The sequence below is a fragment of the Coregonus clupeaformis genome, chromosome 40 (genome assembly GCF_020615455.1).
Source record: "Coregonus clupeaformis isolate EN_2021a chromosome 40, ASM2061545v1, whole genome shotgun sequence".
In the NCBI taxonomy this organism is placed as follows: Eukaryota; Metazoa; Chordata; class Actinopteri; order Salmoniformes; family Salmonidae; genus Coregonus; species Coregonus clupeaformis.
This window is the reverse complement of record NC_059231.1, coordinates 25,382,604-25,404,376: the sequence shown is the minus strand read 5'-3', so window position 1 is coordinate 25,404,376 and position 21,773 is coordinate 25,382,604. Positions and strand designations below refer to the sequence as shown.

General features: G+C 43.0%; 1 protein-coding gene across 1 annotated transcript in view; it reads left to right on the top strand.

Annotated features, from left to right (window-relative positions):
- Positions 1-21,773, top strand: part of LOC121571615 (synaptotagmin-like protein 5) — a 92,270-nt gene that overhangs the window by 48,560 nt on the left and 21,937 nt on the right. Inside the window, exons 2-3 of the mRNA XM_041883177.1 lie at positions 19,225-19,635; positions 21,545-21,760. Of these exons, the coding sequence (XP_041739111.1) occupies positions 19,517-19,635; positions 21,545-21,760 (335 nt within the window). The 5' untranslated portion in view covers positions 19,225-19,516. The remainder of the gene's footprint in view (positions 1-19,224; positions 19,636-21,544; positions 21,761-21,773) is intronic.

Below are 21,773 nucleotides of genomic sequence, written 5' to 3'. Positions count from 1 at the left end.
CCCACAAACATTCCCAATTTCCCTTCAGAATGCAAGGTCTTATCTCTGGCTGCCTGGAAAGAGGCTGGCTGGCCATCGATTGCACCTCGCTGTGCAGAGAGACTGACATCCTATCTCAGGAAGTGGATTATATGCAGTAAGATAGACAGCAGAGATAGAAGAATTTCAGAAGAAATTAGATTTAGTGCATTTCCCCCGAAACTTCAGATAAAGTTTATATTAAGTGTGTGTGCGTGCGTGTGGACCTTTTCACAGACCTTTCGGTAGAAGGTTAACACAATGAGTCTAAAGGTTAGTGAGCTCAGCCCTGTAGTCTCCAGGCAGGTACCAAAACACCCAAACCTTGAGAACCAGCTAGATATACTAGACTAAATATACTCACTGTACCAGATAGGGATCTATTCTATTCTGTATGCACGTGTTTGTGTGTGCCTAATTGTGCAGTGACTGTACATACCTGTTTTTGTGTAATGTACACCAGCTCCCAACTCAGCCATACCAACATTAACTACAACACAACATCCGATGTCCATCAGTTTCACATACAGCAGCCTTTTTGGTTGGTGGTAACCCATTCATAAAACACACTGACTGGCTGGCTCGCCCATAGAGGCGCATTCCTGTCATGTTGACACGGTGTCACAGCCTCCCATCTCAAATAACTTTCTGAGCTTTATGTGTTCTGTTCCAATAACGAAACCCAGCCGCTGTGTTCTGTGCATTGAGTCACTGTGGTTAGAGAGGGGAGATGTAGTGTTGTACTCATTCAAGGTCTCTTTCAATCTCAGTGTCAGTGTGCAACGACCCAAAGATTTATGGGTGTCTTCTCACCTGCAAGATCACTGCAGTGTTATATTATACTGTGGATATCTGTAGTCAAGTGTATAGTCACAACTATATACACACGTTCACCTTTTCAGGCTTTATAAAAAAATGCACATAATGTGATTTTTGTCACTACTCTGAACTGAGGTTGTGTGCTTCTCTGGCACTTTCTGACAGAATTTCAATATCCGACATAGAACTCTATCCTTAGATCAGAAATAGTTGAGTAGGAAATTGTTAAGCTGCACAATTAAATCATACCGTAACCATTGCTGCACATGATTCCAAATCTCTCTGATTGTAATGGTCTGTAATACCATCGACTGTTGCAGTAGACTCCATCCGTACAGAATGCTGTTTTATGAGCAGTGTAGTGTAGTGGCAATGGTTAAGTGGAGTGTTTAGTGCTCTCCTGGTGTTGCCACTGCGTTGAGATGCTCTGACATTCACCATCGATCTGTGTCCATGTCAGAGTGGCATTAAATATTTAGGAGGAAACCACGGCAGCGAGAGACACAGCCTGGAAGCTCTCACCACACACAGAGGATGTATAGTATATTAAGTTAACAGCAGAGAATGCAATGGAGCGGAGCAGTACATTATTTTAACAATACACAACTCAGTAGGGCTGGGCGATATATTGTATATTAACGTATAGAGGTATGGATCATTAAAATACTGTCTATAACGATATTTTGATGCTAAATCAATCAAAACTTGCAAAAAGTCAGGGTAGCCATGATTAGCTATTCAGGAGACTTATGGCTTGGGGGTAGAAGCTGTTAAGAAGCCTTTTGGACCTAGACTTGGCGCTCCGGTACCGCTTGCCGTGCGGTAGCAGAGAGAACAGTCTATGACTAGGGTGGATGGAGTCTTTGATAATTCTTAGGGCCTTCCTCTGACACCGTCTGGTATAGAGGTCCTGGATGGCAGGAAGCTTGGCCCCAGTGATATACTGGGCCGTACGCACTACCCTCTGTAGTGCCTTGCGGTCGGAGGCCGAGCAGTTGCCATACCAGGCGGTGATGCAACCAGTCAGGATGCTCTTGATGGTGCAGCAGTAGAACCTTTTGAGGATCTGAGGACCCATGCCAAATCTTTTCAATCTCCTGAGGGGGAATAGGCTTTGTCGTGCCCTCTTCATGACTGTCTTGGTGTGTTTGGACCATGATAGTTTGTTGGTGATGTGGACACCAAGGAACTTGAAGCTCTCAACCTGTTCCACTACAGCCCCATCGATGAGAATGGGGGCGTGCTCAGTCCTCTTTTTTTTCCTGTAGTCCACAATCATCTGCTTTGTCTTGATCACATTGAGGGAGAGGTTGTTATCCTGGCACCACACTGCCAGGTCTCTGACCTCCTCCCTATAGGCTGTCTCATCGTTGTCGGTGATCAGGCCTACCACTGTTGTGTCGTCGGCGAACTTAATGATGGTGTTGGAGTCGTGCCTGGCCATGCAGTCATGGGTGAACAGGGAGTTCAGGAGGGGACTGAGCACGCACCCCTGAGGGGCCCCCGTGTTGAGGATCAGCGTGGCAGATGTGTTGTTACCTACCTTTACCACCTAGGGGAGGCCTGTCAGGAAGTCCAGGATCCAGTTGCAGAGGGCTGTGTTTAGTCCCAGGGTCCTTAGCGTAGTGATGAGCTTTGAGGGTACTATGGTGTTGAATGCTGAGCTGTAGTCAATGAATAGCATTCTCACATAGGTGTTCTTCTTGTCCAGTTGGGAAAGGGCAGTGTGGAGTGCAATAGAGATTTCATCATCTGTGGATCTGTTGGGGCGGTATGCAAATTGGAGTGGGTCTAGGGTTTCTGGGATAGTGGTGTTGATGTGAGCCATGACCAGCCTTTCAAAGCACTTCATGGCTACAGATGTGAGTGCTACGGGTCGGTAGTCATTAAGGAAGGTTATCTTAGTGTTCTTGGGCACAGGGACTATGGTGGTCTGCTTGAAACATGTTGGTATTGCAGACTCAGTCAGGGACATGTTGAAAAGACACTTGCCAGTTGGTCAGCGCATGCTCGGAGTACACGTCCTGGTAATCCGTCTGGGCCTGCGGCCTTGTGAATGTTGACCTGCTTAAAAGTCTTACTCACATCGGCTACGGAGAGCGTGATCACATAGTCATCCGGAACAGCTGATGCTCTCATGCATGCTTCAGTGTTGCTTGCCTCGAAGCGAGCATAGAAGTGGTTTAGCTCGTCTGGTAGGCTTCCCTTTGTAGTCTGTAATAGTTTTCAAGCCCTGCCACATTCGATGAGCCTCAGAGCCGGTGTAGTACGATTCAATCTTAGTCCTGTATTGACTCTTTGACTGTTTGATGGTTCGTCGGTGGGCATAGCGGGATTTCTTTTAAGCGTCCGGGTTAGAGTCCCGCTCCTTGAAAGTGGCAGCTCTACCCTTTAGCTCAGTGCAGATGTTGCCTGTAATCCATGGCTTCTGGTTGGGGTACGTATGGTCACTGTGGGGACAACATCATCAATGCACTTATTGATGAAGCCAGTGACTGATGTGGTGTACTCCTCAATGCTATCGGAAGAATCCCGGAACATATTCCAGTCTGTGCTAGCAAAACAGTCCTGTAGCTTAGCATCTGCATCATCTGACCACTTCCTTATTAACCGAGTCACTGGTGCTTCCTGCTTTAATTTTTGTTCATAAGCAGGAACCAGGAGGATAGAGTTATGGTCAGATTTGCCAAATGGAGGGTGAGGGAGAGCTTTGTACGCGTCTCTGTGTGTGGAGTAAAGGTGGTCTAGAGTTTTTTTTCCTCTGGTTGCACATTTAACATGTTGGTAGAAATTAGGTAGAACGGATGTAAGTTTCCCTGCATTAAAGTCCCCGGCCACCAGGAGCGCTGCCTCTGGATGAGCGTTTTCCTGTTTACTTATGGCCTTATACAGCTCATTGAGGGCAATCTTAGTGCCAGCATCGGTTTGTGGTGGTAAATAGACAGCTACGAAAAATATAGATGAAAACTATAGAAAGAGCAGAATCTTGTTCAACGACCGAGTTATGCATTAAGGAGAGAATGCTTTCCTGTGTGATAAATTTTAATGAGACGATCAGACCACCATGGCATGACCCTCAAGCTGCTCTTCACAAACCCTTAAGCATTGGCTATACCCCTGAGCATTACATTATACATCTCAGTGTGTCCACAAGGAAATTATTTGGTAAGATATATCTGCTTCTCTGAAGCTGGATCTGATGATGAAAGCTCTGTGAGCTAGAATATATTTTATTTAGGATGAAAAACCCACTGATTTAAGGCCAAAGAAAGACTGATAAATTTGTGCTGAAATAATGAGGCTGAGACGCTGATGCCTTGGTTGGATCTGCTATGTTTTCCATGGGATCCATAGGAAGACAACGCAGGGTGACCCACATACACTCATTTAGGGTACACACACAGGCACAAATGCGCATTGCGCACATGCATACACATACAGTACACACACACATGTATGCACAAACACACAGGCGCACACACACCACAAGCACTACGCACACATGTTAGTAGTGACACATACAAACTAACACCATGGGCACACATGCAGAGTACTCTCACACAAACACAAGGACACACACACATAGAGAATAGTGTGTTACTGTTATCTGTATCACTGTAGCACTGCTCCTCATACCAGAGCTCTCTACACAACAGCCCTGTGCCCAGGGACGGACTGGGACAAGAAATCCTCTCTAGCATTTCTAACACAACGGCCCATTTTTTCCCTTGAGGCCCTTACACCGCCCCATTTTATTCCTTGAGACCGCCATTATTAGCCAGATAATTATAATTTTGCTTAATAAACCAAACAAGTAAGACAGGCCCACTAGGCTAAAACTGGACCAGTCCATCTGGCATTTGCCCGAAATGCCAGATGGCCAGTCCTCCCCTGCCTATGCCCAAAGGCTGTCAGATAATATTACCGTTATTTTCGATTGCTAACAAGCATTGTTCAATACTGCGGATACATGTGCAAAACTCTAAATACAGTTATCAAAACAACATGCAACTTGGAAATGCACATCCTACATGTCTCAAAAGCAAATCTTTCTACCAAATGAAAGCTAACAGTCTCTCACAACATGCACACTTTGCCATTCATAGTATAATGATCTACAAAACTCTAAAAACAACTACCACTTGAAAATGTGTCAACTTGTCTTTAATATCATATTTTTTTTGATGAACCAACAGTCATTTTTACAAAAGAAGTGGCAAACCTGTACTGTATAGAATGTCCTGCAAGATATGTAACTAAATAAAGCAGAACGGCTGCAATATGCTTCATTACAATTTACTATATTTTTGCAAATTACTGTATTTTGCTTTTTGCAGAGTAATTCCAAAATACACAAAAATAAATAATTCCAGTACTGTTAAACAAACAAAATGTGTATACACTATGAATATGCATAGCATATTGACCAAATGAAACAGATATATAACAATGCTAGTCAACCCTGTCTGCTGCATTGAGCCACAAGTTCTCATCCACATCACACCGTATGGCCTCTCGCGCAATACACCTGGAAAATAATCTCTTTGCATGCCTGATCCATCCCTGGCAATCTTCTGCAGAGATATCCAGGCATCCTGCATTCATTGCATCCAAAAGTGACATTTGATCATGTGGATGGTGGTCATAAACTTTCCACCTCCATGAGGAAAATAATTATTCTATGGGGTTGAGGAAGGGAGAGTAAGGGGGGAGGAAAAGTGACACCATCCCGGGATGGGCTGCAAACCACTCTGTGACTGCATGGGAGTGGTGAAATGCCACATTGTCCCATACAATCACCCAGGTTTCCATATTTCTTCTGACTTGCCCTCTTTCTTCACCTGGCAAAAGCCTTCCATAGAGGTCATCCATGAATGAAATGAGGTGCTTTGTGTCGTATGGCCCAATTAGTGGTTTATGTAACAGCAATCCTTCAGAGGATATTGCGGCACATATTGTGAAGTTGGCACCCCTCTGGCCCGGGACATTCACTGTTGCTCTTTTCCCAATCACATTCCTTCCACGTCGGCGTGTTTTGGCCATGTTAAAATCAGCCTCATCCACAAAGACAAACATGTGGGGTGTTGGCCTGGCTTCAAGCTCCATGACATTCTAAAATATTGTAAATCCACAGGGCAACATAACAGTTATTCTAAAACAGTAGTTTACATTACAATATACTGTAACTGAAATCACTGCTGAGTGTGCAGTGCTCTGGTGGGTTTTGTTTACAGTAAAAAATAGTACTGTATTACAGGATATAGACATCTTACCTGGACATATTGGTACCGGAGTTCCTTGACACAAACAGAGTTCCTCTCAAAGGGAACAGTGTACACCTGCTTCATGCTGATATGATGCTTTGTCAAGACTCTAGCAATGGTTGTCGTGCTTACACTTTCAACATTTTGAAATGTATTATTGTCTGCCAACACTCTCTCTTAAATGTTTTATGGCATTGTTGCTAATGACCATGTCAACAATTACAGCTTCCTGCTGAGTAGAGAAAATCCTACCTCTCCCCCCTCTATTTGGTAACCATTGGATCCTAAAACAGAAATAAAATTACACACAAGTGGTTCGGATAGCTTTTGCTCGATTTACTACTCTACAGTAATATTCAGTACAGTTAGATGCCCATGCAGAATGCATATCTTACCTGTTAGTTTGCTGGAAGGTTCTTATAATAGATGACACAGTTGAGTGTTGCAAATTTGGCTGCACTCGATGAGACCAGCATCTCTCATTGATAGACCATGATTGACAACATGATCAATGATTGTAGCCCTAATCTCATCTGACACTACAACTCTGGGTCTTCCCCTCAGTTGTCTTCCACCACGGATACGTAATCCTCTGCCTCTCCCGGCAACTCTTTCACCTCTGTAAGCCACTACACGATCTCTGGCTGGGTCCATGTTTATGTAAAATATATTCCAAAGATGTCCCCTTTTGTAGAGATGGTAATGACATAAAATTTGAAAATACCTGGGTAGGTCTTCAGTTACGTAATGTAGAATGAAAATCAGCTGTGAATAATTAAGAGTTATTATTAATATTTTATTTTGCTTTTACTGTAGCAATGTAAAAAATTGCAGTCATTCAATTTTCAGTAGCTTTTGAACTTGAGTTTAACATTTTTGATAAGGGTATCTTAACATTTGCAAAATGGTCTGTAGATACATAGAGTTTTGTTGGTAAATGTGTTTTTGTGAGACAAGTATTTATGTAATTTGAAAGATGTTGTCATTGAATGCATTTTGTGTCAAAGCAATGACAAATGATCCACAGGTTCCCACATAGTGTTGTTGTGATAACTGTATTTAGAGTTTTGCACATGTATCCGCAGTATTGTACAATGCTTGTTAGCAATCGAAAAAAACTGTAAAGTAGAAATGGGAGACAGAGAGAACTGAGAGAGAGGGGAGAAATAGGGGAGAAGGGTGTGGGGGTGAAATGCTCTTTCAAAAGTTTATTACATTTGATGGGACATTGTTTGTGTCTATCTTAATGGGTTTTTATAGTTTTTATATTGTTTTAGTTGTGTGTGTTTGTGTGTGTGCGTGTGTTCGTGTATGTGTGTTATAATGTACTGGATGTCTAATTTATCTCCTGTTCACATTGATAGTTGGCTTGTTTGTACTCTACTCTACACATAAGATAATATGGTTCTTCTGCTTCTTGCCAACTGGGGCATGGTCACTCTCTCTGACACTCCTGTGGTGTGTAATAGATAGATGGATGCACCTTTCTGCACTTGCACCTGCTGCAGTGAAACAAAATGTCTCCCGGGTGTCCACAGTCCATTCCCTCAGATAGTGAATGTAGTTGTAAACTACATAGTGGAACCAAAAATAATGGAAACTCCATACCCTTGGCTCAAAGTCACGCTGCGATGGGCTCAGAGATGGGCCCTGCTGATAGGAGATATGTGGTGGGTGAGTAGTCTGACGCTAACAAGGCTGCCGTGCGTCACCTAGGCAGATGCTACACATTGGTAGCGGAGGAGGTGACCCCCCTGTAAATGACTGAGCCCTCCGAAAACAGCTACATAAATCCAACCATCAGCAGCTGCCCAGTCACCCAGGTATCGACACAGTCATTTCCCTTTCTGACGTAAATGAAGTCGGAACCCACATGATGAAACAAGAGGCACCGGATACTTTGCTTCCATATTCTGAATTCTGTTAGTATAGATCCCCATTCAAGAAGTCACACAAGTTCTGGTGACTCATCCCTTTCTGCCTACCCACAGTGGAATGGACGCTATTGACAAACAATTAGTCAGACCATGAACTGTAGCCTTGTACCACATAATGCTGTAACAAGGGAGGAAACTCCTTCCCTGCTACTCCCACGCTAAACCAAGAAATCTCAGTATTTATCTTATGTCTTGACCCAGAGTATTCAGATCTGGGCCTGCAGGTCTGCAGCATTGCTCTGCTCATTTATATAATTCCCCTCTAATAAGGGACTGATTCAGACCTGGGGCATCGAGTGAGTGGACAATAAATGGCCAATCAATTACATTAATCAATTAGTTAACCATTCACAGCAAATTGACCAGTGTTAACTAGTGTTGATTTTTCAGTATCACATTTCTAGTGTTGATTCAGGTGTTAAATTAACTCTGTAACTGTTGAATTAACACTCATTGGTGTAAAATAACCCCAGTGTTGGTGTTAATAACTAGTGTTAAACAAAAACCACGCCCATCATTATCACATTTCCCAGCATGTTTAGTTCAGGTTGATTTTTAGAATTGGTTGTTTCAATATCTATGTTTTTGCATGTAAGTTGATTGATTGATTAATATTATGCAACTCAAATATAAATAACATCATTTTTTTTTTTACTAATCCAATCTGTTACTTGGATTTATTGCTCCCGTTACTGAAATGGTTATTCAAGTTTAGATGCTTTAGGTAGTCTCATATCTTACTTTTCCCAACCCGGCAGTCATTCGGAATGCAGGTTGCGGGTGAATTAACATTTTAAATGTTGGATAGCCCCACTCTCGCTGGATTCCAATAGGGATTACATGTCACTTAGTGAGCCAGCATAATGTGACATACAGTACATGCCTGATGTTGCCTGTAAACCATGAGTTTCAGCGCACCTCAAAATAAGGCCTTAAGAAATATATGTTGTATTATATTAAATAATACAATTTTAATAATAACATATTTGCTTAGGATCTTACTTAGTGAAGGCCACAGGACCCTAATGAATGATGGATAAATGCAACAACCATGTCTCTGTCACTAACAAAATATAGTCATGGGTATTCTGGGAAATATGCAAATAAGGCGTTACACTAAGCACTTTCAATTTAATGCTGAAAAGTGTGGACTCATATAGACACTGGCCCAGTGTTAAATGGAACACTCTCAGTGTTGATTTAACACTGGAGAATTTGCTGTGTTGGAGAGAGAAGTTCGAGAAACAGAATAAAGATACAGCTGAAGTAGAGAAGAGAAAAAAGAATAGAAGAGTAGCAAAAGCAACATCACTGTGTACTCAAGCGTCAGATTTGAAAGCACTTGCCATAGTTCCGGCCTTATCGGTTGAGTGCATATTAGGGGTGTGCCGAGTACTCGGACAAAATGAGTATTGTAACGGATATGGAGAATTTTCAGAATACGATTAAGACACAAGTATTTTTTATAACTATCCACGATAAGAAAAAATTAATTTTCAGCTGCCAGCACACATCTCTCTTACACTCAAACAGTGTGAAGCGCTGTGTGCTATAAACAACTATTGGCTAGTTTTTCTGTCTGTAAAGAAACGGTCGGGGTATTGGATGAGCCTGCTGCAACGATTGGATTAGAACAAGCCGCTCTCCCTCTGCTCTCAATTCCCCAGACACTCACTCGTCTCAGGCAGTGTTGCCAACTTAGCGACTTTGTCGCTATATTTAGCGAGTATTCATACCCCTCTAGCGACACATTTTCAAAAAAGCGACTAGCGACAAATCTAGGGACTTTTTCTGGTGTTATTGGAGACTTTTGGAGACTCTGACGTGAAAGCACGTATCGTTCTTACCCTCCCCATGAACAGCGGGTGCTGCCGTGGGCCCTGTCCCCAAGCACTCACAGGCGGCCCAGTCCTCGCGCAGCAGTCCCTCTCAGCTGTAGTCAGAGCAGGAGATGTTCACTCCTCTGCGTCCAGACTGCAAATGAATTGCGCATGCGGGAAGCATGCAAAAAAAAAATACACACATTTTTAACAACTAAGTAACTCCACCAGAGTGTCTCTTTTGGGTCACTTTTGCCGGTCCCAAGCCCGGATAAAGGAGGAGGTTGGAATTGTGACATAAAAAAAAACAAGAATCCACAGAAGAAAGTTCATTTGTAGTTCTAAACATATTTAGGGTGTTTTTTACTCACTTTTTGTCTCTCCCACGACGTTATTACTCTCTCCTATAGCGTCCATCACAATGACATGCACATGGGCAATAATGCAAATTAGGTGATGTCATTTAGTGACTTCTAGCGACTTTTAGGACAGCCAATAGCTACTTTCCTTACTGAGGAGTTGGCAACACTGGTCTCAGGGCATAAGTGTCCCCTTCTCCAAACATTTTGTTTGAATCAGAATCCGTAACTAGTCATTGTTGTTCAATTTAGTTATTTCCTGTCGACTTTGCTGAGGCCATATGGTTGTTTTTGTCTGTCTACTTGGCGTTGTTTAGTAGGTGACTTTTTCTGTCCATAAAATTATTACATGGCTGACGACATCTGTCGTTATGTCGTGATCCAAGCCCATGCTTGCTTGCTATTATTATTTGTTCTCGTCCAGGCATGTTTACCTAGCGACAGATCATTAGAAAATTAAATGACAAATGTAGATTGTTTATTTTGATTGTGCAAATGTTGTGACATAAGTGTCGGGAGAGAAAAGATTTGCTCCTCTCGAAAGTGAAACAATATATGGGGCAAGCGAATTAGCCCACCTTCATCTAAATCTGTCTGGAATAAATGCAGGCAGTAGTAGCCAGCCACGCATTAGGCTATTTATTAGCCTATTTTGCTGATAATTGAATAGGACTAAGTAAGTAAATCATGTGCATCTTAATCTGTCGGGGTCGTTTACCTTTGAACAGTGTGCGAATGAGTGTAGGAATATAACAATGCACTCTGAGTGATAGCGCAATAATGTGCATTTAAGGTCTAGGCTTTACCTGCATTTAAAGCACACTTCCGGGTTTTCTGATCACAAGTAAATCCGATTACGAGTATAAAGTGTGATAAAACGGATGAGTATGATGAGATTGGCACACCCCTAGTGCAGAGTGCGGAGACTCTGGTTAGAGGCTGAGGTTTGGACCTTCCTAGACATTGTATTTGCTCAGGGCAGAGACTACATCAGAGAGAATATTAGTGTGTTTACTATTTAGCTGTGTGCTGAAGGAGGGTTCCTACTCCCACACAACACAACACCTGCTTCTGTAACATTTAAGAGTCTGACATAAAGAAACAGGTACTGTAGACACAGTAGTGCACCACAATAGCAGAATTAATGGCATGAGGTCAAATCAAATAAATTAATGTATTGAGTCAGACATTAGTTGTTCAAGGCTGCTTACTTGAGTCACATCTTGTAAGCAATAGATTTGTATGGCTGCCAGGTTGTGCACTGAAGTAGTCTGGATGTTGGCTGGTGTTGCAGGTGGAGTGTCTTACTACAGATTACATAAAATGAGGACCTTGGGGACATACTGTATGTGTGTGTGTGTGTACATGTGTGTTTGTGTGTGGGTGTGTGTGTGTGTGTGTGTGTGTGTGTGTGTATTCATGTTTATCTGTGTGTAATATATTAGCACACTGAGGCAGGGATGCAGGTAAAAGAACAACGTTTATCTGATGTCATGGTTCAAGTGCAAGTACAGATGATCACATGTACATACATGACAGTGTGTGTGCGTGTGTGTGTTGTGAAGTCTGAGTGTAAACTCATTCAAGTGATTATGCCCTCGAAGCCGGTGTTTGGAGGATACAGTGCATTCGGAAAGTATTCAGACCTCTTCACTTTTTCCACATTTTGTTACGTTACAGCCTTATTCTAAAATTGATTAAATTGTTTTTTCCCTCATCAATCTACACAAAATACCCCATAATGACAAAGCAAAAACAGGTTTTTTCGAACATTTAAAAAAACGGAAATACCATATTTACATAAGTATTCAGACCCTTTACTCAGTGCTTTGTTGAAGCACCTTTGGCAGCGATTACAGCCTTGAGTCTTCTTGGGAATGATGCTACAAGCTTGACACACCTGTATTTGGGGAGTTTCTCCCATTCTTCTCTGCAAATCCTCTCAAGCGCTGTCAGGTTGGATGGGGAGCGTCGCTGCACAGCTATTTTCAGGTCTCTCCAGAGATGTTAGATCGGGTTCAAGTCCGGGCTCTGGCTGGGCCACTCAAGGACATTCAGAGACTTGTCCCGAAGCCACTCCTGCGTTGTCTTGGCTGTGTGCTTAGGGTCGTTGTCCTGTTGGAAGGTGAACCTTCACTCCAGTCTGAGGTCCTGAGCGCTCTGAAGCAGGTTTTCATCAAGGTTCTCTCTGTACTTTGCTCCGTTCATCTTTCCTTCAATCCTGACTAGTCTCCCAGTCCCTGCCGCTGAAAAACATCCCCACAGCATGATGTTGCCACCACCATGCTTTATCGTAGGGATGGTGTCAGGTTTCCTTCAGACTTGACGCTTGGCATTCAGGCCAAAGAGTTCAATCTTGGCTTCATCAGACCAGAGAATCTTGTTTCTCATGGTCTGAGAGTCCTTTAGGTGCCTTTTGGCTAACTCCAAGCGGGCTGTCATGTGCCTTTTATTGAGGAGTGGCTTCCATCTGGCCACTCTACCATAAAGGCCACAGATGAACTCTGGAGCTCTGACAGCATGACCATCGTGTTCTTGGTCACCTCCCTGACCAACGCCTTTCTCCCCCGATTGCTCAGTTTGGATGGGCAGCCAGCTCTAGGAAGAGTCTTGGTGGTTCCAACATTCTTCCATTTAAGAATGATGGAGGCCACTGTGTTCTTGGGGACCTTCAATGCTGCAGAAATGTTTTGGTACCCTTCCCCAGATCTGTGCCTCGAAACAATCCTGTCTCGACACTCTACAGACAATTCCTTCGACCTCATGGCTTGGTTTTTGCTCTGACATGCACTGTCAACTGTGGGACCTTATTTAGACAGGTGTGTAACTTTCCAAATCATGTCCAATCAATTTAATTTACCACAGGTGGACCCCAATCATGTTGTAGAAACATCTCAAGGATGATCAATGGAAACAGGATGCACCTGAGCTCAATTTTGAGTCTCATAGCAAAGGGTCTGAATACTTATGTAAATAAGGTATTTCTGTTTTTGGTTTTTAATACATTTTGAAAAATGTATCAAAGCCTTTTTTCGCTTTGTCATTATGGGATGTAGATTGATGAGGAAAATGTTTTATTTAATCCATTTTAGAATAAGACTGTAACGTAACAAAATGTGGAAAAATTAAAGGGGTCTGAATACTTTCCGAATGCACATTTTGAAATGTTGCATCCCCATGTTGTCTAACATCGAGCACACAGCCATACAATCTCCATGGACAAAAATTGGCAGTAGAAGTCAGTTCGTCAAATTTCTGCCCTGCTAGAGCTTCCCCGGTCAACTGTAAGTGCTGTTATTGTGAAGTGGAAACATCTAGGAGCAACAACGTCTCAGCCACAAAGTGGTAGGCCACACAAGCTCACAGAACGGGATCGCTGAGTGCTGAAGCGTGTAGCACGTAATGCAACACTCACTGCCGAGTTCCAAACTGCCTCTGGAAGCAACGTCAGCACAAGAACTGTTCGTCGGGAGCTTCATGAAATGGGTTTCCATGGCCGAGCAGCCGCACACAAGCCTAAGATCACCTTGCGCAATGTCAAGCGTCGGCTGGAGTGGTGTAAAGCTCGCCACCATTGGACTCTGGTGCAGTGAAACGCGTTCTCTGGAGTGATGAATCACGCTTCACCATCTGGCAGTCTGATGGACGAATCTGGGTTTGGCGGATGCCAGGAGAACACTACCTTCCCGAATTCAAGGTGCCAACTGTAAAGATTGGTGGAGGAGGAATAATGGTCTGGGGCTGTTTTTCTTGGTTCGGGCTAGGCCCCTTAGTTCCAGTGAAGGGAAATCTTAACACTACAGCATACAATGACATTATAGACGATTCTGTACTTCCAACTTTGTGGCAACAGTTTGGGGAAGGACCTTTCCTGTTTCAGCATGACAATACCCTTGTGCACAAAGCGAGGTACATACAGAAATAGTTTGTTGAGATCGGTGTGGAAGAACTTGACTGGCCTGCACAGAGCCCTTACCTCAACCCCATCGAACACCTTTGGGATGAATTGGAACGGCGACTGCGAGCCAGGCCTAATCACCCAACATCAATGCCCGACCTCACTAATGCTCTTGTGGCTAAATGGAAGCAAGTCTCCACACAATGTTCCAACATCTAGTTGAAATCCTTCCCAGAAGAGTGGAGGCTGTTATAGCATCAAAGGGGGGACCAACTCCATATTAATGCCCATGATTTTGGAATGAGATGTTCAACGAGCAGGTGTCCGCTAGGGCTGTGGCGCTCATTACATTTTGTCAGCCGGTGATTGTCAAGCAAATAACTGTCGGTCTCACGGTCATTTACGTTAATTAACATAAACACATTTAGCATCTCCTTGCTTCCACACATAGTATACAAGCCACTGATGCAGACCTTTGGAACATCTACATTTTAAAAAGTCTAATAAATCCATCTAATATAGTCTACACCTTCACAATAAATCCATTATTTATTTTAGACAGGTCTAAAGAAGCATGATATGAAGAAAATGTAGTCTATTTCAGAAGAACAGAATAGCATACTCTGAGTTGTCCTTATGTTAGGACCTGATCTGGTTATGCCAAATGGCTGTGGGCTACATTAGTTCATTTAGCAGACAAGATTTCCTTAGAATTCCGTGGCATTATTTGATATTATTTCATAGTATGAAGAAGGATATTTTCTCCAAACGATTTGAAGGAGTGCGCACATGCGGCTATTCTGTGTTGAGTTGTTAACAAAGAAATAGGTACTCCTATATGCTTAATTTAGAGCTATTAATGTAACTTTAGTTGTTCTACAAACGTTGGGATATATGTTTTGATTTTTAAAACATTGTAAGGCTGCACGATGCAACTCTAATGATTATTTGAAAAAAGTCACTTGAAAAGCATGAGCTCTGCTTAGTTTTTTTGTGCAGGCTGTACACACTTTATCAGTCTCTCATTCACAATTTGACAAGCACTTGATAATGCCTCAAATTTCACGGCGGCATCCCCTTTGTGTGGCCATAATGTACCCTAAAAAAATCAATGCCTTTTGCAGCTAGTGGCAGTTCTGCCCTTGGCCCGGAGTGCAGCGTTGTGCCCTTCTCCCTGAGTTCTGCACGCTCCGAAGCACCTCTCACTCACATGGCTCTCCATCACGTGATCGGGCTACAAGTGAAGACAGACACATCAGGGACGCAACTGCACGCGTCCTTTTCGAATTCCGAGGTGCATATTGTCCACATTTACTTTTGTCAGCCAACAAGATGAGTAGGCCTAACGAACAGCAATAACACTAGCCTATGTCAATCTACTATCCCCCATAGTACAAAAGTTTACCTATTCTATTCTGTGCGAGAAATAAATATTCCAAACATAGCCTGGGACAGTTGTGGGATGCGATAGATCCCAAATTAATACAACCACTAGCATAAAAAAAACATTTTTTACGCAATGTGTCTGACGCAACAGATCAGAACGTTTAGCTTTAAATGTTTATTAACTATTAGGCTATCTCTTAGCATTATAAGCGCAGCAATGCGCACATGGCAGTAGGCTATAAGCATGAATGTTCCATTAGTGGGAAAACACCATTATCAGAAGTGACCACAAATGTGATTGTGCATGTAATGCTTTTATTATAAAGGTGCATTTTTTATTATCTTCCCCAAACTTGAAACTCACGCGCTGCTTATGTATGCCAGTTAGGCTCTACACCCCTTGTAAAGCGGATTAATGTGCTTAATTTTAAGAAGTTATTTGGCCACTTTAGTTGTGATACAAACCTTATCAAAACACATAGGCCTATGGGCTAGGCTACATGAGGTGTGTGACTATGATTAGAAAAAGTCGCCAAAAAAAGGCATTGTTTCTTGCCTTATGCTGGGCATCATTCACAAGTGATAATATATAATTCACAAGTGATAGGCTAATATTGTCACCCATCAGACAATTTTTCATTTAATCTTGTCTTTACATATACTAAATAATATATGTGTGAAATTTGTTTTGATTGAGAATGGACCATTATCATGCACCTGTCTTGAAACAGGAGCAGCGGGAAAAAATACATGTTATCTATGCACTTAAATAGCGATTGGAGGACACTTTTCCCGTGGTTCATTTTCATGCCAGCCAGGTAGGCTATACTCCTGTTGTAAAGATAAGCAATGTGCTTAATATTAGGAAAGTTGAGAAATAAATATAGTAGGCCTAGCCTATAGAAAGCTGATGGGATCCTCCTCTTTTTAATAGAGGCCATCACTCTGTTTTTTCACGCAATTGCATAGCCTATAGAAATGTTGGGCAACATGAGCTCATGGGCTCTCATGGAGTGTTTGATTAGATTTTCGATTGCATTTGCATTGATGTCAGAGTGATAAGAGGGACAAGAGTGCTGAGTACCAGGTAGTTAGCACGTTTGGTAAGCTACTAATGACCATCAGCAGCATCAGAGCTTGGAGAAGCCTAATTACCGTGACTAAATGGTCACGTGGAATTTGACTGCCTTCATGACTCGTGAACGCCGGTGTGGCTGTAATACCATCACCGCAACAGCCCTAGTGTCCGCATACTTTTGGTAATGTAGTGTATATCAGACCGTATACCACGGGTATGACAAAACATTTATTTTTACTGCTCTAATTTCGTTGGCAACCAGTTTCTAATATAAATAAGGCACCTCAGGGGTTTGTGGTATATGGCTAATATACCATGGCTAAGGGCTGTATCCAGGCACTCCGCATTGCATTGTGCTTAAGAACAGTCCTTAGCCATGGTACATTGGCCATATACCACACACCCTCTGGCCTTATTGCTTAATTATATTTGCTTGGCTTCCCCCTGAGTCAGAGAGAAACAAAGGCACAGTGCTACTGAAGTCCTACCATATAAGGGTGTGCACAGACTGCACACACACTGGTGCACGTACACACACATACATACACACAAACATACACACACACACTTTCACGCATCCATACACACCCTTGATCTCACCAAGTTGGAATGCATTGCACACACACATTTAAATACACAAGACATTGCAGATATAATCTTGGCGGAAAACATTTCTGAGTGACTCGAAGAGTGAAGCAGGATATGCTAACTCATGGTGTAGACTGTGAAGTGTGTGTGTCCTCAGAATCCAGGATTCTGGAGAAATGCTTCAGTCACGTGTTTGTTTCCATCTAGTGGAAAGCCTTCCGTTATAGCAGCAAAGGGGGGACCAACTCCATATTAATGCCCATGGTTTTTGATGAGCATGTGTCCACATACTTTTGTCCATGTAGTGTACATACGCACACGCACACACACACACACACACACACACACACACACACACACACAAACAAATACGATTTGATTTGATTTTCTCTTTTTAATGCAACTGTGACTGTGAGTGTCATTCCAGTGTATCTCATTTGTTGTGTTATGCCATTGCAAATAATATATGACTATGGCCAGTGACGGTGTCTTGTGAAAGCCCTGGTGTTAATTGACAATGGTTGACTAAATCACTCTGTGGTTTGAAATTCTCTTCTCGGGGACCACCAGCTGTTCCAGAGGTAGCTCACTTGATTCAACTTGTCAATTAATGCAATAGTAATACCTATGGAATTTTAACAATATAATATGGCCAGAATAAAAAACCCTGTATGGTTCTTTAAAAGGATCTACAAAGAACATTTCAGATTGGGAAAGGTTCTTTATAGCAGGGGTTCCCAAAGTTTTTCACTCAGGCGCCCCTTCCAGCATTGGGGAACATCGCGCCACATCTATTTCTATGGGCACAAGCCCTCTTCCATCCTCTCACTCTGTCCTTGGATTATCTCTTTTGTTATTCCCCACGTTATCTCTCCTCCATCTTTCCCTCCTCCTACCTTCCTTTCAGTCTGTCTGCCCCCTGATTAATTCCTCCACTTCTATCTACATCAATCTCGCCGTCTTTCTCACCCTCTGTCAATCCTCCTCTTCTTTGACCTGTCTGTCCTGTATTATTTTATCCCTCCATCACCCTCTCCATCTCTCTCTGTCGGCCACTTGAAAACAGAACATCTGCCCTCGAAAAGCTGAATCATAATACACTTCAGTCACAGTTATTCTCTGTTGTTATTCAGAGAACGATCAAAGCGTAACATCTGAAAACAAAATCATTATATTGTGTTCCTTTCCGTTTCTCTCTCCCTCCAGCAGGGTAGAGGGTGCATATAGATTAGACAACAAACTTATGATGAATGTTGCTGAAACGTATTGGGAAAGGCTACAGATAGCACAGCTGCTGTATAGACAAAAACATCTGCACACTTTTGCTTTTAGAACCAATCAAAGAAGGCCATCCAGTGTGTGTGTGTGTGTGTGTGTGTGTGTGTGTGTGTGTGTGTGTGTGTGTGTGTGTGAGTGTGTGTGTGTGTGTGTGTGTGTGTGTCTTTGAAATAATAGCAGGACTCAGTGTTGACAGTGGCATGCAGTAATGAGCCAGTTAGCATTCCCATGGTGCACTGCAACAGGTCAATGAGCTGACATTTGCACCACCGCTGAACGCCAAGTACCCAGTGGACTTATTATCAGTGGAGAGGACACGTGCACACTAATTAACACTTTGTGTGTGTGTGTGCGTGTGTGTGCGTGCATGGGTGCTTGAATGCATGTGTGTAGTCATTAGGGCTGTCTTAAATTAGTGGAAGCAGCTATTAGACCTATTTGGCAGGGGATTTGATAAGGTTAACTGGTATAGAGTGATTGCTTTATTAAGGTGATGATGTGCTAAGCCTGGGGTGTGAGACATGGTCAGACTGATTGGGTGATGTGGGGATGGTCAGGGGCTGTGAGACTGTAGAAGTTACTATGGTAATCCTGCTGACAATCAATATCAGCTGTCTGTTCATAAGAGCTTCAACACTGTGGCAATGTGATTAGACCAGCAGATTACCTATGAGCTCAATAGGTTGTGAGACCAGACTCTAACATCAAGGGTCAGCTGCAGTCTCTCACTTCAGAGATAGTCCCTAACAACAGTTTGTGTTGTGTTGTGTTTTGAACAGGGTCAGGATCAGAATGGCTGTGGACCAGTCTCTGGGGATATAGTAACTGCTGTGTGATTGGAGGTTTGTCTGAGACACCAGAGAGAAACAAGATAAGGAGAAGAACACAGAGGAACCTTGGGGAACGTGGAGAACGTCCTGCTTCACACATAGAAACCATGATGACGCTAACAGAACGCTAACGGAACGCTCAGTGAGGTCATGTAGCTGCACTCGGACCGTCCTGCATGTGACCACACCTCCCACATCTCCTCGGCTTCTCTGATTGGCTGGTTTTGAGAGTGACGGACCAATGGAGAAGAGTGCTGAGGAGCTGAACCTCTCGTTCCTGCTGGAGCATGAGAGAGAGATTATCCTCAGTGTCCTGCAGAAGGACGAGAAACTGAGGAAGCGAGAGGAGAAGAGGATACGGTGAGGGCAGAATAAGTCTTTATCATTATTATCATTATACAATACACTACAATCATAAATGTACTCATACATCTACTACTACACCTTCTTTGATGAAGATGTTTTTCAGTGGCGATTTTAGCATGTCAATCTTGGTGGAGCAAACAAAAAATACAGGAAACGTTGAGCGGATAAGAGGCAATCCGTAATTCCGATTAAGACATTAATGAGCGAGCTAAGACGGACGTAGTCAATATAACTATTTGTTCAGCACTTTTGAAATGTACAGTGACAGAATTCAGAACATGGGCTGTTCTTACAGTATTCTCCCTGTACACCAAGTCAGAACCGTAGGATAAATAAAAGGGGCACATAAGCAGACAATGAAAGCTCTTACAATATTCAATGATTACATTTCTCTAAAACAGGCTATAGGCTACATGTGCACCACCAAGTCAGAACAGTGGGCTACTAACAGCTTACTACACAACATACACTTAGTATTACTTTCTTAGCTACAGTTTAAATATCTCCCTGACATATTACATCATTTATACAGCAGCATACAATTCCTTTTTGGACTCACCTTGTTGTGCTGTGCTCACTTGAACAGGAAGGTGGCGTGACGGTCCTTGTGGGAAAAGTTTGTCATCAAACTTTGTCATCAAAGTCTGGCATTCTCTAGATTTATGGTGCTTTGAAGACACCTGGGAACTCTGAAAAAAACAAGGTTGAATCATGACGTCAGTGATCTTCAGGTTGGCACTCTAGAAGCCTCACGAGTGGCGCAGCAGTCTAAGGCACTGCATCTCAGTGCTTGAGGCGTCACTACAGACTCCCTGGTTTGATTCCAGGCTGTATCACAACTGGCCGTGATTGGGAGTCCCGTAGGGCGGTGCACAATTGGCCCAGTGTCGTCTGGGTTTGGCCGGTGTAGGCCGGCATTGTAAATAAGAATGTGTTCTTAACTGACTTGCCTAGTTAAATAAAGGTTAAAAAAAAAAAGAGGCCAGAGTTCCCGACTTGGATGACCGTTCAAAACATATTTTCCCAGTCGGAACTCATTTCCAGTTGTCTTGAACTCACTGAAGTCTGAGTTTTCCCAGTTCCGAGTTTCCAGTTGTTTTGAACGCGGCAGAAGTCGTGCTGGATTGACAGGATAGCCAATGTATTCAACCTTTTCTGGCTCATGGTGTTGCATGTGAATGTTTATCCTTTTAAGCTTGGAAAAGAGACCCTTAAACCCAGACTTGGACCACGCACCCTCTCCACTGAATAGCAGGCTAGTGATTGCTTTGCAACGCTTGCAGTTAGCCACTGATTCCTTCCAAACCACTCATTGTTGAATTTGCGATTTCCAACTTGTGTAATGTTTATGTCCAATGGCCAATGAGCATGATACGTTTTATCTATAATTTCTCTTCATGTGACAAGGATTGAAAAGGATTTTCCAGTAGATTGTCGACTTGATTCATGATGATGACTGCTTGACTAGCTTGCTAGCTAAGATTTTGAAAGTATAATGTTGACATGATCAGTACAATCAAAGCTACGGTAAATATAACATGATTTGACGTCTTGTTATCTGTGGCCAATAACCTTGAGCCTTCTTGGATGGATACTTCTAATGTAAATATATGGCATCACCCAGGGGGCTTGAATTTTCGAGCTCTCCCTGTAGATTTTGCGGTGATGTAGCGTTTAGCTAAACAGGTGGGGCTCAAAACAGGTGAGGCTCTGCCCCACCTGCCCTGAATGACGGGTCGCCACTGATGTTGATGATGATTTTTTTGTCGTAATCATCATCATTATTCGTACCTCTACAATCACAATACGACCACATCATCACAACTACTACAATCATGGTCATAATCATTAGTGACAATGACAAACTTAATAAGTGTTCTTCCTTTGTTTCTCCCTGTTGTAGGAAGCTGAAGAATGAGCTGGTGGAGATCAGGCGTAAGGGTTTGCGACGCCCCCAGGAGGTTGGGGAGCGTCAATGCGCCCGCTGCCTGAAGGGCCTGGGCCTGATCTTCGACCGCGGGGAGCTCTGTGAGGAGTGCCTACAGCGCGTCTGCAGCGACTGCCGCGTGATGCCCCCTGAAGGAAAGCAGTGGAAGTGCTCCATCTGCGCCAAAGTCTCGTGAGTCTTGGCA